At 33.9% G+C, this 16,637-nt stretch overlaps 1 protein-coding gene across 1 annotated transcript; it reads right to left on the reverse strand.

Annotated features, from left to right (window-relative positions):
* Positions 1 to 3,170: 3,170 nt before the first annotated feature.
* Positions 3,171 to 5,979, reverse strand: LOC107803194 (uncharacterized). Its single transcript, XM_016626828.2, has one exon. The coding sequence runs from the start codon at positions 5,353 to 5,355 to the stop codon at positions 3,487 to 3,489; it is 1,869 nt and encodes a 622-aa protein (XP_016482314.1). The 5' UTR covers positions 5,356 to 5,979; the 3' UTR covers positions 3,171 to 3,486.
* Between the last annotated feature and the right edge of the window lie 10,658 nt (positions 5,980 to 16,637).

Consider the following 16,637-nt stretch of genomic DNA (forward strand, 5'->3'; position numbering starts at 1 on the left):
CTATATTTACACTTTTCTCTAGCAAATACTAAGAAGGAAAAAAAAAAAGTAATTTGATTATTATTTGAAGGTGTTACTAATTGAGAAATTACATATTATTTAATTATAATTTGTCAAAAAATGAAATTTAAATATTTTAAGTTATAATATGTTGATTTATATAATATTTTTATGTAATTAATTATGAATATGAAATGAAGGGGAGCCTTGGATTAATGTTAAAGTTGTCTCCGTTATAGGTCACGAGTTTAAGTTGTGCGATTTTACATAGAAAACTAGGCTCTTTAACCCTCGTACTTTAAATTATTATTCCTTTGAATAAATTATGGAACAGCATAAAGTGGTTCTATGGGATTATTAGATATATAATATTATGATTTTCTCTAGGAAATTTTTTCGACTTTACATGAATTATTCTATATATTTATAAACTCGCGACTTATTTTATCTTGTTGTAAGTTTTCAATTCCCTTTTTAACTATTTCTACCCAACTGTAATGATTGAACAAAGTAATCATCTTGAGATCAACTTGAATTTGATCAAAAGTGTGGCAAGCTTGATATTTTTCCAACTAGTTTAACTTGTTTAAAATTTTGTATACTGGTTACACTTTTTTAAAAGAAAAAACAACTATTGGAATTGTATCAAGAAAATAAATTTGCAAAGTTCAGCAAAGCTCTGAGGTTATTTGATTTCGAAAGTTTGAAAACAAATATCAATTTTGAAACTTTTGGAAGGGAAACAACTAAACCAACTCATATGTGGGGAAATATGTCTTTGATTTTGACAAAGAGATATTAGACAATGCATGTTTTATCTTTTCCTCAAAATGCCTCTTTAAGGTGATATATCGGGTCAAATAGTTTATTTTAATTGAAAATTCCTCAAGCAAAACTAGTTTAATTTTCATTATCTAATACGCTCTGTTCTATTTCCTAAATGATTTTTTTTCTTTTAGCTTTTGACTCATGTAATGTAATTTACTCGCAAATTAACTATTCTGTAATCGAAATTATACTACTAATATTTTAATATTTTATCAAAGAGATAATCGCTCTTTTGGTCCCTCAGTTATTAGATAAATTCTAATTTTGGTTTTTGTACTCTCTGGTTAAGATACATTTAACCTAACTCTGCGAATGTTTCTCACATATTTCACATGAAATGGTCCAAATAACAAACTCCTCATACTTATAGCCGTAAAATAAATAGTTTTTGCCAGAAAAGTTTTCACTAAACTTCTCTTTTAAGTTTTTAGTGTAGGATTTAATATTATGTACACAAAGGAGTAATTCTAAGTTATGCCAAGCTTCCATCTCAAGATCGAAGCTTCTGCTTTAATACATAGAATTTAATGATTATCTCGTTTTTAAGATCCAAGCTTCCATTTCAAGACTTACTCAAAAACAGTCATGACTAAGAGTAGCGTTTTGGCGGAAAAAAATTTAGAGTTCATATATGAACAAGAACTACTCAAATCGGTCCAGCTATTTTTTTTTAATCAAAAACTATATGGGGAGATTGTATTTGGTGAGAAGAAGCATGTATAATATCTGAACCCCGTTGAATTAGCGTGAAATTGGAATTGGCATTTTGTCGAACAACTTGTATGCTCACTTGCCAAATTCTTCATTTTTCAATTCGTCGCAGCTGGGTGGATCAAATCTGAAGAAGAGGGATTAGAAATACTCGTCCGAGGTGCAGAAACTGTTTGGCATTGGTTTTGCTGCATTTGATTGGCTTGAACATCAGTTCTGGCCAAATAGAGCTCGTCGGAGCTCGAAGTTTCATCGGAGTTGTCATTTTTTAAGTTGGAATGCTCCAAATTTTAGTGGGGAGATAGATTACAACCCGAGGAAGAATCTCCGGTGCTTTATGTCCAACCAGGTAATGATCGTGCAATTCCCTCACTTCTAAATTTATTTATGTTGAAATTAATAATTTTTTGTTTTGTTATATTTCAGATCCACCAATGTTAAATAACTGAATGTATAACTTAGAGGTTTGTGGAAGAATTTGTTTGATTATTAAAAGGCAAGATGAAAGAATGGTGAAGAAGAGGCCCACATTTTTACTGTATTGGCAGAAGAAGTTTGGGTTTTGGGGGGTCGGGAAGATGACCGAAGGTTCTTATCCTTTTAACTTTTTCCTTTTTTTAAATTTTTTTTTCTTTTGAAGTTAAATCCACGTGTTTTTCTTATTGGTCATTCTAACGTGTGAATTACACGCTTCTATCATGTTTGGCTGCCTACAATTTTAATGTCTGGATGACACACTAAAGAGCTAGTTGGAGTGTTTAAATGGAATGACCTTAAAAATAAGTATTAAAGTGGAAAGTGAAAATAAATTAAACGAGTTGTCGATGTATTCAGCCTAATCTAAAACTCAAAGGAAAAGTATATTGAAACTATTTTCCAAAGTAAATGAGCAAATATTATCCTTTTCCATAAATTAAATTAACCTATTTGTCGAAGCTCAAAAGCCCACTTTGAATGGTGGTTTAGGGGATACATCACGAGAACTTGTCTTGCCTTCTTTCTTGTGGTTATGAATCCAGACTAGATAGATATTTCATTATCATCATTTTCATTAATCCATGTGCAATGGCATTTCATTGACAACTTTTAGAATTATCTTTCTGTACAATGACAACTTTTTCCTGAAAGGTGATCAACATTCTGTACAGTTGAGACATTTCATTTGTAGCCTAATTCAGGTTTTAAACCCTTTGAGTTCAATTTTTAAAGTTTTTAGCATTCACCTCATTATATTTTTAAGATTTATGAGTTCTTATTTATTATTTTTACAATTTTAATAAATTTTTACTCCACATTAAAAGTTATGAATTCAATTGAACATGTACATAATACACTACATCCGCCCCTGATTGTACTAAGTTAATTATTTGAAACCAATATTTAAGTAAAATTATTTGGATGTTCAATTTTTTTAAGAGAAAGAACCCCACTTATTGGTTCAAACCAAAAAATGCAATATAACCAAGCCGATTAATTCGAAACCCAATTCTAAATAACAAAAAGAACCGAACCAAATCGAGCTTATTTGGTTTCGATTTACTTTGTAATTTCATAAAACCAAAACACCGAACCGAATACACTTATCCCTAAATGTGAATTATTTGTCCAAAAATGCATAAAGAATGAGTAAATGTAATAAATGAGGTAAATTGTAATAGTAATTATTTCAATCTACAATAGTCCAAGCAAATGGGACTACAAGAAGCTCAAAAATGAATAATACACAAACACTTTTCTTCAGATATTCTCCTATACAACCTTTAGTATTCGCACTACACCTAGTATATGACCTACAACGTGGAAGAAGCTTCAGAAAACATAATAACAGTAAAATACAGATATATCAAGAATATCACTAAATATCACCATCCAAAAGCTTCAAGTGCATGCCAATTGCCATCCAAATTCATAGCCAATGCAACCCTTGACATCAAAATTTGCCAAATTCTATCTTGTACATAATGCATTGAGCAGTACATGACCAAGCATAAGGTCCACAAAGTACTGGTGTCCAATCTGGCCATCCCTCCATTTCAGCTTGGCAGGAGCACGGCCATAATGCACCCCGTCATTGCATCGGTTGTCATAGTGCCAAGGATAAGTCATGTCGAAATCATCAATGACCCGATCAACTAAACCGTGTGCCCTCAACTTATCCAGGACTACCCCATTGAAGGCCTCCATTTTATTTGGATTGAATGCCAATCTTCTAGCGTATCCGCCTGTGGTGACTGTGGTCCTATATATGACTTCTGGTGGTGTCAACCCTCTCTGCCTCATCCCATCAAATATCTCAGCCCAGAATGATGCAGCATAGTCGGCGCCTTTAATGAAATGCCTAAGGCTAGACCAAAACACTCCATCGTGTAAGCCCGAATTCATGATTATAGTGTCTGGAACAACATTTCCAGAAAAGTACCCTTTCAAAAGTTCTCTATAGTCAGCATCCGCCAACGAATTCAAGCCTTGATAATTGCCTGTCTCGTTAGGATGTCCATTGAAAATGTTGGTAAATCGAACTGTTTGTGATGGATTCCTCGGGTTGCTGATGTTCATATCAACTCTTCTTGGGACAGCCTTCATATCAACACCTAAAATGAAATTAAGGATGTTTCTCACTGTGTCGCAGTGATTTGAATCGCCCCACCAGAAAATCCAGCGATCATTCAAACAATTCCAGGCTTCTTCACTTGAGAACATCTTGAATGAACAATGTGTTGAATATACCCAACCATTGCTCTCCAACAACCCCAATGGTCCATCACACCATGGTTTTTGGCATGGGAAATTTGGTTCTTGACATCTGTATCGCCCGTCATTGCTAATTGGACAGCTATTATTCTTAGCATGACGAGTCCATCGACCAGACCATACATCTCTAACAAGATCTGACTTCTTGCATTGAGATAATTCAGGTAATTCGACAGAGAATTTGGAGAATTTGACTGGGATCACGCGGAGAACCTTGTCATATGCAAACCTTTCAGGCGAAAACTTCAAGCCTTCATAATGTCGAAATAGTAGAATAACCGTAAGATTGTAATCCCCAGAAAAATGAGGGTGGACTTGCAGGGAAAACTGGTAACTACCATTGCCCAAATCTTTAACGGGAGGCCTAGACTTCCATGTTTCACCAGCAAGATCAGTCTCAAAATAATCACCACCCAAACAATGGGGTTTCCCAGAATCATCCAATGCATGGAAAACAAACTCATGAATATCCCCTGTTGACAATTCAACATTTTCGCGACCATCCAAAGCTGGAATATTTACATCCACAGTTCTTGATTCCCTACATGGCTCACCTCCAGGAGCCAACCAATTAGTAAGAAGATTTGATGAATAGTTTGCCTCTAATTCAGCTGAAATCCACCTATGAACTCTCGGCCTTGAAACCTCTACCAATTCTGGTTCCTTATGTGACACATTTGTCACCATTTCAAGACTGAAATCAGGGGCGTTACCTTGATTCTCAGTCAAATTAATCTGTTGAGGTGCAACTTTAGGAGCCAGATTTTTTCTGGCAAAATCTTGATTCAGATTCTGGTGAGTATTTACAGAATGGGGTCTAAGAGAAATATTGGTAAAGCTGAAATCTTTAAAGGTAGGACTAAACTTTCCTGAACTATTCACCTTCAACAAAACAAAATCTCTCTGAAAACTACCCACATTCAAACCATCAATCCCCCATACAATCAAGATTCCAAGAAAAACACCCATTGTCAATAGCTTAAACCACCATTGAACCTTGGGGTTATTTGACCTCATAACCCACCCAAAATTTGGACCTTTTTCAGGCATCTGAGAAGTAAACATATTGCCAATGCTGACACCAACCCACCTAAAGCCAACAGCAGAACAATACAACCCCACCAAGAATCTTGAAAACTTTCAAGTTTCTTAGCTAAAAAAGGATGATGTTTTTTCCACAAATCTCTGAAAAAGAGCAGAACCCCAACAACAGAACTGTACTAACCCCACAAGAATCTTGAAAAGCCTCACTTATTAGCTAAACAAGATGATTTTTTTTACATTAAGTCTCTGAAAAATAGCAGATATCCAGAAATGCCCAATTCTTTAAACAGGAAAAGAAGCAGGACTAGGGACTATTTCAATAAAAATGTAGTGAAAAAGCTAAAGAATTGTAGTAAAACTTACAGTAAAGCTTCAAGAATAGTGCAGAAGAAAGCAATATAAGCTTGGGAAAAGCAGCTGAGATTTACAATGGAACAAAAGTTTGCTTAGTGATAAGATATGGACAATGAAGAATCGAGCAGGAAGAAGAGTCCAACTATGTAACAAAAGTTTGCTTAGTAATGAAAAAAAATATAATAGAAGAACTATTAATTGTAATAATACACTTGATATTTCAATTGTCTATAATGCCCTTGAAGTTATATGGAATTACAATATGCTAATGTGTAGTCACCGACAAACACGGGAATGGAATATTGGGCTAGGAACATGGGACTTTGTACCAGCGCCCTTACCGGGGCATTTTTGTCTTCTTGATATTATTAACGCCGGTGGTTCCACGATAAGCTGCCACGTGGTGCCCTAATTCTATTTTGATGTATACTTTTTTTAATGTTAAATACAACAGTAATTATGTCTTAGTCGCATTTATTTATTCTCTTGGAGGCTTGTATAATGTTTTGTTTTTTTGGGGGTAATGGTTACCCTAATAAGTCTTCGTCAGTTCGAGTCGAAATTAATATCATTTACTAAATTTTGTTGAGTCACTATTATTAGACTCTATATTAAGAGTTCGTTATAAATTGGTTAAGTTTACTTTATTTATTAATTTACCGCGTCCCTTTTTTTTCCTGAATTTAAACAAACTTGTAAACCGAGTATTTGATTGCTTTAATAAATTTACTTAATTCATTCTTCTTAATTTATAATAATTGTACTTAAATAAATACAAAATTTAAGAAAGAAAGAATCTTTTTTAAAATTTGTAATATAAAATAAATTACTATATTATTTATGTGGCTATAAATTATCTTATTAATAGTTTAAAAAAATTAAATTATTTTTAAATAAAAAAGTATAATATTTTTCTAAGATAAATTTTAAAAAATGGTGTAATGCTATCCAACTTGCGATGAGACGCTTCGCGTTTGGACTGGTTTTCTTTATCTTCTCTTAATTTATCTTGTTGTAAGTTTTCGATTCAACCATTTCTAACTATTTCTTCACTATTGTAATGATTGAACTAAAATATTAAAAAGGTCAAATGCATAAAAAAAATCAATTCAACCTGGCATCATTTTTTATTTTATCACTCTATCTCAATTTTATTTTATTTTGGCACTCTAACCCTATTTTTTATATTTCACTTTAACACAAAAGTTGACTAGTCACATAGTGTGAGTTGCCTCACCTGGAAGGCGCGTGAGCCAGATTTTTTTTTTTTTTTTTGGCAAAATTCCTTCTAATTACTATTGGCCCCATATTTAATTCCCCAACTTCCTTCCCCATTATTTTATCTTTATTATTTTCTTCCCCATTTACTGTTGCCCCATCGTCATTCTCAAAGTTCCAAAGCTTTCATCTGCCGATTTAATACCTGGCCATCGAGAAAGCTCCAAACTTTTGTAATTTTGTTGTTCGTTTATTTAATCTGATTAATTTTTTTGTGAATTTATTTCATAGGACTGCTACGTAGTAAATTGCAGAAGAATGAACTTTTTAAGCTTCTAATTGACAGGCCCCAAACAATAACAAACACAAAAAGTTTCAGATTGTTAAAAAGGTCTCAAACACCATATGCCAAAGTTTCATTCTTTACACAAACCAACTATTGCAAGAGTTGAATAAAATTCAAATAAAGCACAAATCAACTGCCAAACAACATAATACTTCAGTTGTCAGCTGCCAAAATCTCATTCTTTACACAAAACCAACTCTTTCAAAATACACAACTTAAAATTGCAACTTTCAGAAGTAACAAAGCTACCAAAAGTCAACAACAATCAAAATTACTCTTCAAATCAGTCTCGAATGTTGATGAATATGATAGTTGATGAAATGTGATTCTCGTCTTCAAATGATGAAGAAACCACCGATAATTGATGGGTTCATCATGTGCGATTATGAATTTGGGAAGGAGCTTAGGGTACTATTAGTCGGGTAGGGATTTGTGATAGAGAGAAAATAAGAAGCGGCCTTAATTTTACCCAAATACGGTCGGGTTCGGGTATTTTAGTATTGACCCGTTTGACATAGATGAAAAAATAAGTGGCAATATTTAATTGGATATTTATTACACCTCATATTTGTGTATACACACGCGCTATATTGTTTCCACTGGTTTCAGCTTTTGTGTTAAAGTAAAACATAAGAAATAGGGTTGAATGGCCAAAATAGAACAATGTTTAGATAGAGTGCCAAAATGAAAAATGGTGCCAAGTTGAATGGATTGTTTATGTATTTTACCTATTAAAAATATAACAGCTATATGTTTGGTCCGCGACAAGGTTATTTTTTATGTTCCAACTTTATCCTTGTATTTTAATTATTCGCAATGTAAGGCATTTTGATCATTCGAGGACATTGTAGGGAAGATAAACTTCCTATTACTAATACTGCCTTTTCTTTGATACTGAATAATAGAAAATATAGACTGCTGCTCCATTAATAACAAAATAATAGCATTGGGTTTATTCTTTTTGGTTTTTCACGTGGTGTTCGAGCGCATTGGGTCCGTTTAAATACGGATTCGCGCCGAAAAGTTCTATTGGAGTAAAACGCTCCTTAACAAAGACGACTCTTTACCAAAAGCTCGAACCTAGAAAGTTTTAGTCAAAAATGATGAGTACTTATCACTTCACCACAACTCGTATTGATAGTACTTATTACCTAAGCACCATACATCAAATTAGGTGCGTCTTTACTCTTTAAAACAAAGGTCAAACATTAAATTAGGTGTCCTTTTACGCGGAGATGGATCAAAAATTAAAATTTACTATGAGTTTTTACATCAACCTCAAATTAATACTGTAATAATTATAGTTAAATATTTATAATTATTTAAAAAAAATCTTTTAAAAATATAAATAGAAGTTATCGAGTTCACGTGAATTCTTATTTTACCGCATAGATCTGCCACTCCCAACTACTAAAGTGAATGGAAGTGATATCTCACCTACTTCGTTTGGTGATAGCACTAAATGCAAATGTCAAAAATAGTTGCAGCTGTCAACAAATCAAGAATTTATATCAGTTGCATCCCCACAAAATTCACAAACCACTGGCTATTCTATTGATTTATCTTTTGGTGTCATCTTATCGACTTATCTCTTGTCAGTGCCTCTAACGTCTACTTCCAACCAGCTTTCTTCTTTCACTGCTTCACAATTAAAGATGGCAGTATTCGTTCCAAAAAGCTATGATGTATTTGTAAAGTAATCAGTGTTAAAAACATTTAATTTTTGTGTGAATTTCGAGTATTGAGTAGAATTGCATAAAAAATGACATAAATAAGGGACACAAGAAAGCATTTTTGAATACGATTAAAAAGAACAATATAATCTCAAATACACCTAAGAAATTCAAAGTTCAATTGCTAAATAAAAAGTGACGACTATTATGATTAACTAAGATGAATTAGACTCTATAAAGACATTGCTTCTTTTCTAGCAATATTTACAACAATACCCCACCAACAAAAAACTCAGTGTAATTCAAGAATTGAATTGGAGAGAGTAACCTTACTCTTACCTTTTGAAGGCAGAGAGATTGTTTCCTATAAACTTTCGGCTCAAGGACAACATAGTCACAACAAAGTTAATAAAAGGAATATCATATTAAAAAAGCCTTGAAAAAAAATAATAAAGCATGATAATAAGATAATAAACAAAAGAAATAACATAGTACTAACAACAAGATAATAAGATAACAATCAAAACAAATAACATGTACTAATAGAAATATGAGAATAAGAAAATACTAGAGTAATACTAATATAATTTTTCATAATCCTTTTATGACAATCGGAGCATAATTGAAGTATTTATGTAGTAATTAAAAACAATTTTGGGAAACCATGAGACTATTTGAAGTATTTGGTCCTTAGCTCAATCAAATGGTTGTTCACCATTTTACTTCAATAGTCATGATCTTTTAATCATTCAAAACCCTTATCCTGCTAGGGTTAGATTCTTTAATTTTTATAATTTATTACTATTAAATGATTTTGCAAACAACTTTATATGGGACAAGCTAGATGAAGAAATAATATATAAAGTTGGATGTAGCACCGACTTGATAATGAAACGGAGTTGGGAAATATTTACTTAGTTCCTTTTAGATATGTCCTCCTCAATTATTAGCCACTAATTAGCTTTAGAGTACAAAATTTTGGTTTTCTTTCTATTCTACTATCAACTAAAGACCAAAACTACAAAAAACGGACATTCAATTAAATTTGACCTTTATCCCTACTGCCAAACAGGTACAACTAATCCATGATTACCAATCAATTCATGTTAAAGACAAGGGCACATGCATTTGCCTTCGTGCACGTGGTTAGCAGTGATATCTCCAACCTGTTCTTAAACACTTCAAAAAACGCATTAATTCTCTTTTGGATCCAACATTCTTTATTTTTTCAAAACCTAAAATTGATTAATAATTCTATATGTTCTTAACACTTCACAAAATTCATTCTCTTTTGGATCCAACATTCTTTATTTTCTCAAAAAATAAAATTTATTAATAATTCTCTATTTGTTAACACTTCCAAAAATCCATTATCTTCTGAATCCAACTGATACACGATTATAGCTGTAAGCTCAAATATAGAAGAATCAGTAGTAAAAGTCAAAAGTTAGTTACTGGGAGGGGAAGTTAGTCATAACAGAATTCTGTGAGAAAAGAATCCAGCTTTATCATTTTGAATACATGTAATAAGTACATATAGAGTTGTAAGCTTTGAAAAAAGCACTCACCCAAGCTCCTGTTCTAGTTCTACCAAATGCTAGCAAAACTTTCAATATAGAAACTGATGCTAGCGGCTATGACATTGGAGCAGTATACTTATGCAGGAGGGGTATCCAATAGCTTTTATTAGAAAGGCTTTATCACCAAAGCACTGTAACTCTATCTTTCTATGATAAAGTTTTATTGGCCATGGTACATGCAGTAACCAAATGGTCACAATATTTGTTGGGACAAAAATTCATCATCAGAAAAAAGGCCTTGAAGTATCTTATGGAGCATACTCTACACACTAATTCCTAACTGTTGTGGCTAACCAAACTAATGCCATTTGATTATTCAATAGAGTACAAGAAAGGAGTGGAGAATAAAGTAGTTGATGCCCTCTCTAGAGTGACGAGCTGAATTATTGGCACTGATGGTTTCGTCTGGTGATACTGATCTCTTCCAAGCTATAGTTGATAGTTGAAACTCTAATCAGGTGCTGAAGCAACTCATTGAAGAACTCCAAGTTGATCCACATACTCACAAACAGTTCACATGGTTTCAAGGTCAGCTAAGAATTGGTGATAGGCAAGGTGCCAGAATTGAGAAGAACAATTATAACCTTGTGGCATGCAACTCCTCAAGGTGGCCATTCAGGTGTTGAAGCTACCCTAAGGAGACTACTAACACTGTTCTATTGGAAGTACATGAGGAAGGAGGTAAAAGACTTTGTGCAGAAATGTGATGTCTGCCAAAAGAACAAATCTGACTTGGCTGCTTATCCTGGTTTGTTACAACCATTACCCATTCCAGATGTAGTGTGGTCTCAAATTAGTATGGATTTCAAATTAGTCTAATGGCTATGTTGTTATACTAGTAGTGGTGGACATGCTTAGCAAATATGGTCATTTCATTCCAGTGAAGCACCCTTATACTGCTCAATCAGTCGCTCAAGTGTTCTTAGACACTGTGGTAAGATTACATGGCCTACCTGATACCATTACTAGTGATCGAGATGTTGTCTTCCTCAGTAATTTCTGGCAAGAACTGTTCTCACTACAAGGAGTTTAATTGAATACCTCTTCTGCACTACTAAAAATCGGCTAAAAACCGACCAACTATTTCCGACCAACGCTGGTCGGTCAAAAAATGCGACCAAAAACCGTCCAGGTTGGATGCAAACTGGGAAACAAAATATTTACATTTTTTTTAAACAAAATACCAACCAACGTTGGTCGGTAAATTGGTCAATAGCTGGTCAGACAAGAAAATTTTGGATTACCGACCAACGTTGGTCGGTAATTTGGATCCAATTTTTTAAATTTTAATAATTATTTTATTATTCTTAAATATTTTATAATATTTAAGAATTTATATTTAAAATTACCGACCAACGTTGGTCGGTTAAAGATTTTAAATTTTTTTTAAAAAAAACCGACCAAAGTTGGTCGGTTTTTGGTCAAACGGTCAGCACTTAATGTACCGACCAAAATTACCGACCAACTTTGGTCGGTAATTCTAAAATCAGAGAAGTGAAAAACGGGGGAAACCCCCATTTCTCTAAAAATTTTCCCTCTTCTTCCTTCCCTTCTCTCCTTCTCCCAGCCCCTCCCCCTCACCGTCCAGGCCTCCCCTCGCCGTCCAGCCCTCACCCTCGCCGTCGCCGTCGCCTCTGCCACTGCCACTGCCGCCCCTCGATCTCCTTCTCCATCTCCTACAAATTCTAGGTTTGAATTACAACCCATTTATTTATTATTTCCAGGTTTTGTTAATTAGTTATGAATTAGTTTTAATTGATTAGTGTTTTAATTATTTGAACATTGCATTTTATTGAGGATTAGGGTTTAGGTCTTGTTTTAATTAGTTTTGTTAATTAATTTTATTAACTAATTAGTTTTGTTAATTAGTCAATTATTTATGAATTAGTTTAGTTTAGGGTATGGGTTGAATTTCTTTAGTTTAGTTAGTTTATGTTTAAACTCGTAGGATATGAATTGAAATTTTAGTTTTTAGGATTTGTTCTTATGAATTGAACTTTTAGGATATGATTTGAACTTTTAAGATATGAATTGGACCTTTTGGATATGAATTGGACTTTTAGGATATAAATTGGTGTAATTAGAAAAAAATAATTATCTTGAATTAACTAAAAAAGATATAATTAATTTATAATTGTAGAATAAATTAATTTGTTCTTGTGAATCGAACTTTTAAGGTATGGGTTGAATTTCTTTAGTTTAGTTAGTTTATGTTTAAACTCGTAGGATATGAATTGAAATTTTAATTTTTAGGATTTGTTCTTGTGAATTGAACTTTTAGGATATGATTTGAACTTTTAAGATATGAATTGGACCTTTTGGATATGAATTGAACTTTTAGGATATAAATTGGTGTAATTAGGAAAAAATAATTATCTTGAATTAACTAAAAAAGATATAATTAATTTATAATTGTAGAATAAATTAATTTATTCTTGTTTTATTTGTATAGATGGAACATCATACTTGGATGTACAATAGAAATTATCCTAATCGGCGGGGATTGCGGGAGGATTTTGTAAAAGGGGTTGATGACTTTATTAGACATGCAATGTCACTTCCACCATACCAAAGTGAAGGAGTAATTAGGTGCCCTTGTGTCAGGTGCGATTGTATGAAATTTAAAAAATCGGAGGAAGTTAAGCTTCATCTTTATAGGAAGGGGTTTATAGAGAATTACTTTGTGTGGACTAATCATGGAGAGATCGATGGTAGCCGTGGGATATTTCATAACATGGTTGTTGGTGAAAGTAGTAGGTCGGTGGAGAATACAAATCTTGATTCTAGAATTCAGGATATGGTTGCGGATGCTTTTGGGGGTGAGCCCAATGAAAATGTTGAACAAACTCCTAATGATGACGCAAAACGTTTTTATGAACAGTTAGAGGAAGCTAGTCGTCCACTACGTGAAGGAAGTCCGCACTCTGAGCTGTCTGTTGCAGTTAGATTACTAAGTATCAAATCTAATTGAAATATTTCTCAAGCAGCCATGGACTATTTCATTGACCTTATGAGTGAACTAGTTGACCCTAATATCAACTTACCTGGTGATTTCTATAAGGCGAAGAGATTGGTTTCTAAGTTAGGACTTTCGTCAATGAGAATTGATTGTTGTGAAGATGGTTGCATGTTATATTATAAAGATGATGCAACTTTAGACAGTTGTAAATTTTGCGAAAAGCCTCGTTTCAAGAGGCTTTCCAGCGGGAATATGGTCGCTGTCAAGGCAATGCATTATTTACCTCTTATACCTAGGTTAAAGAGGTTATATGCGTCGATGAGTTCTGCTCCTCATATGAGATGGCATTTTGAAAATAGAAGACCACCTGGTGTTATGTGTCATCCTTCAGATGGAGAAGCTTGGAAGCACTTTGATAGGACATATCCAGATTTTGCTAGTGAACCAAGGAACATTCGGTTAGGTCTGTGTGCCGATGGCTTCACGCCTTTTTCTATATCTGCGACACCATATTCATGTTGGCCTGTCTTTCTTACACCTTATAATCTACCACCTGAGTTGTGTATGACTAGTCCATATATATTCTTAAATTGTATTATCCCCGGTCCACGTAATCCGAAAAGTTTGATTGATGTATATTTGCAACCTTTGATTGATGAGCTAAAACAATTGTGGTATGATGGTGTTGAAACATATGACATATCAACCAAGCAGAATTTTAATATGCGTGCTAATTTAATGTGGACTATTAATGATTTTCCTGCGTATGGAATGTTGTCTGGGTGGATGACTGCTGGGAAGCTAGCTTGTCCTTACTGCATGGAAAATAGTAAAGCGTTCACTTTGAAACATGGCCGAAAGCAATCATGGTTTGATTGTCACCGTCAATTCTTGCCTGATGATCATGAGTTTAGAAGGATGAAAAATGCATTCAAAAAGAATAAAGTGGAATATGATTCTCCACCTCCGATACTTTCAGGTGAGAAAATTTGGGAGAGGGTCCAGAACTTCAGTAAAGTTACTGAGGCTCCACCTTATAGATTCCCCGGATATGGTGTTAATCATAATTGGACGAAACAGAGTATATTTTGGGAGTTGCCTTATTGGAAGGATAATCTTCTCCGACACAACCTTGATGTCATGCATATTGATAAGAATTATTTTGATAATTTGTTCAACACAGTGATGGATGTTAAAGGTAAGACAAAAGATAACCCGAAGGCTAGAATGGACTTACAAGAATATTGCAGGCGGCCTGAATTATACTTGCAGACAGCAAACAATGGTAAGGTGTTCAAGCCCAAAGCAAGTTACACATTCACTTTGGAGGAAAGACGACGAATTTGTGATTGGGTTACGAAATTAAAGATGCCTGAGGGTTATGCGTCGAATCTTGGAAAAAAAGTAGATATGGAGGTAGGGAAGTTGAGCCATTTGAAAAGTCATGACTGCCATGTTTTCATGGAGACCTTAGTGCCTATTGCATTTTGTGGTTTGCCTGAAAGAATCTGGAAACCCATCACAGAGATTAGTTTATTTTTTAAAGACTTGTGTTCTACCACATTAAGGGAAGAAAACCTACTTCGGATGGACCAGAACATCCCTGTAATTTCTAGTAAGATGGAAAAAATATTCCCATGTGGTTTCTTTGATGTGATGGAACACCTTCCAATACACCTTGTACACGAGGCACGACTTGGAGGGCCTGTTCAATGCAGATGGATGTATCCCTTTGAGAGGTAATATTATAAGTTTGATGTACTATTCTATTTTATTTGAATGTTATTGGCTAACATGAGATTATGTAGGACAATTGGCAAATGCAAATAATTTGTTAAGCAGAGGAATAAGATTGAAGGATCTATATGCGAAGCCTATCTTGCAAAGGAAACTGCACATTTTTGTTCTTATTATTTTGAGAGTAACGTGCCATGTTCTAGGAATAGGCCCAATAGGCACACGGTCGAATGTGTGAATGATCCATTATATCCACCAATGTCCATATTCAATCAACCAGGCCGATGTTCTAAGGATGTTAGAAAGAGAAGTTTGAGTGATATGGAGTACAAGTCAGCTACACTTCATGTGTTGCTAAATTGTCCTGAAGTTGTACCATTTCTCAAGTAAGTATTGATTTATTAGTTATCAAAATGTAAAATTTACTGTGACTACATATTGATGCAACTACTAAAAATATTTGATATGTCACAGTCACTTCGTGGGTTAATTTGGCTATGATGCTGTATATACGAGATTTGATACGTGGTTCAAACAGTTTGTAAGTGTATATATATATACATATGTAGTGAATGTATAAATATATATATATATATATATATATATATATACATATGTAGTGAATGTATAAAAATTGATTCATAAGTTGTGCTAACTTATGACTTTTTTTAACTCTATGTAGGTAAATAATCCAAATAATGGTATAAATCAATTTTTGAAAGATATATCTTGGGGACCTGGGCTTCAGGTCACAACAATGTCTAAGTACGTAGTGAATGGTTATAAGTTTCATACAAATGATTGCTCTAAAAATAAAAATAGCAACAACAGCGGGGTGTGGGTTCTAGGTGGTGATGGCAACCAAGTTGGAGATATTGATTATTATGGTGTGGTCAAAGAAATATTACAACTAGAATATATAGGTTGGCCATATAAGAAATTGATACTCTTTAGATGCAAGTGGTTTGACCCAAATCTAACAAGAGGTACAAGAGTACACAACCAATACAACATAATTGAGGTTAATCATACGAGGGAGTATGATCGCTATGATCCTTTCATAATTGCACATAACGTTAGGCAAGTGTATTATGCTCCTTATCCATTGTGGCGGAATAAGTCCGATTGGTGGGTTGTAATAAAAACTAAGCCTGTAGGTAGGGTGGAAGTCGAGAATGTGTTAGATGTTGCATATCAAAACGATATCTCTAATATTCACCAAATAGTGGACGATCAGTTAGAAAATGATTTGGAACATCCTGAATGCATATTGGAAGAAGTTGATATAAATGAAGTAACAATTATAGAAAATGAGGACGAGGAATCAACTGATGAAGCTCAAACAAGTGAGGACGAAGAATTCTCGGACGAGGAACAATACGTCGATGAGGATTAAAAAGTTGGTTTTTTAAAGCACTCTCGTTTTATAGCTAGTT

This window comes from Nicotiana tabacum, chromosome 14 (genome assembly GCF_000715075.1).
Source record: "Nicotiana tabacum cultivar K326 chromosome 14, ASM71507v2, whole genome shotgun sequence".
In the NCBI taxonomy this organism is placed as follows: domain Eukaryota; kingdom Viridiplantae; phylum Streptophyta; class Magnoliopsida; order Solanales; family Solanaceae; genus Nicotiana; species Nicotiana tabacum.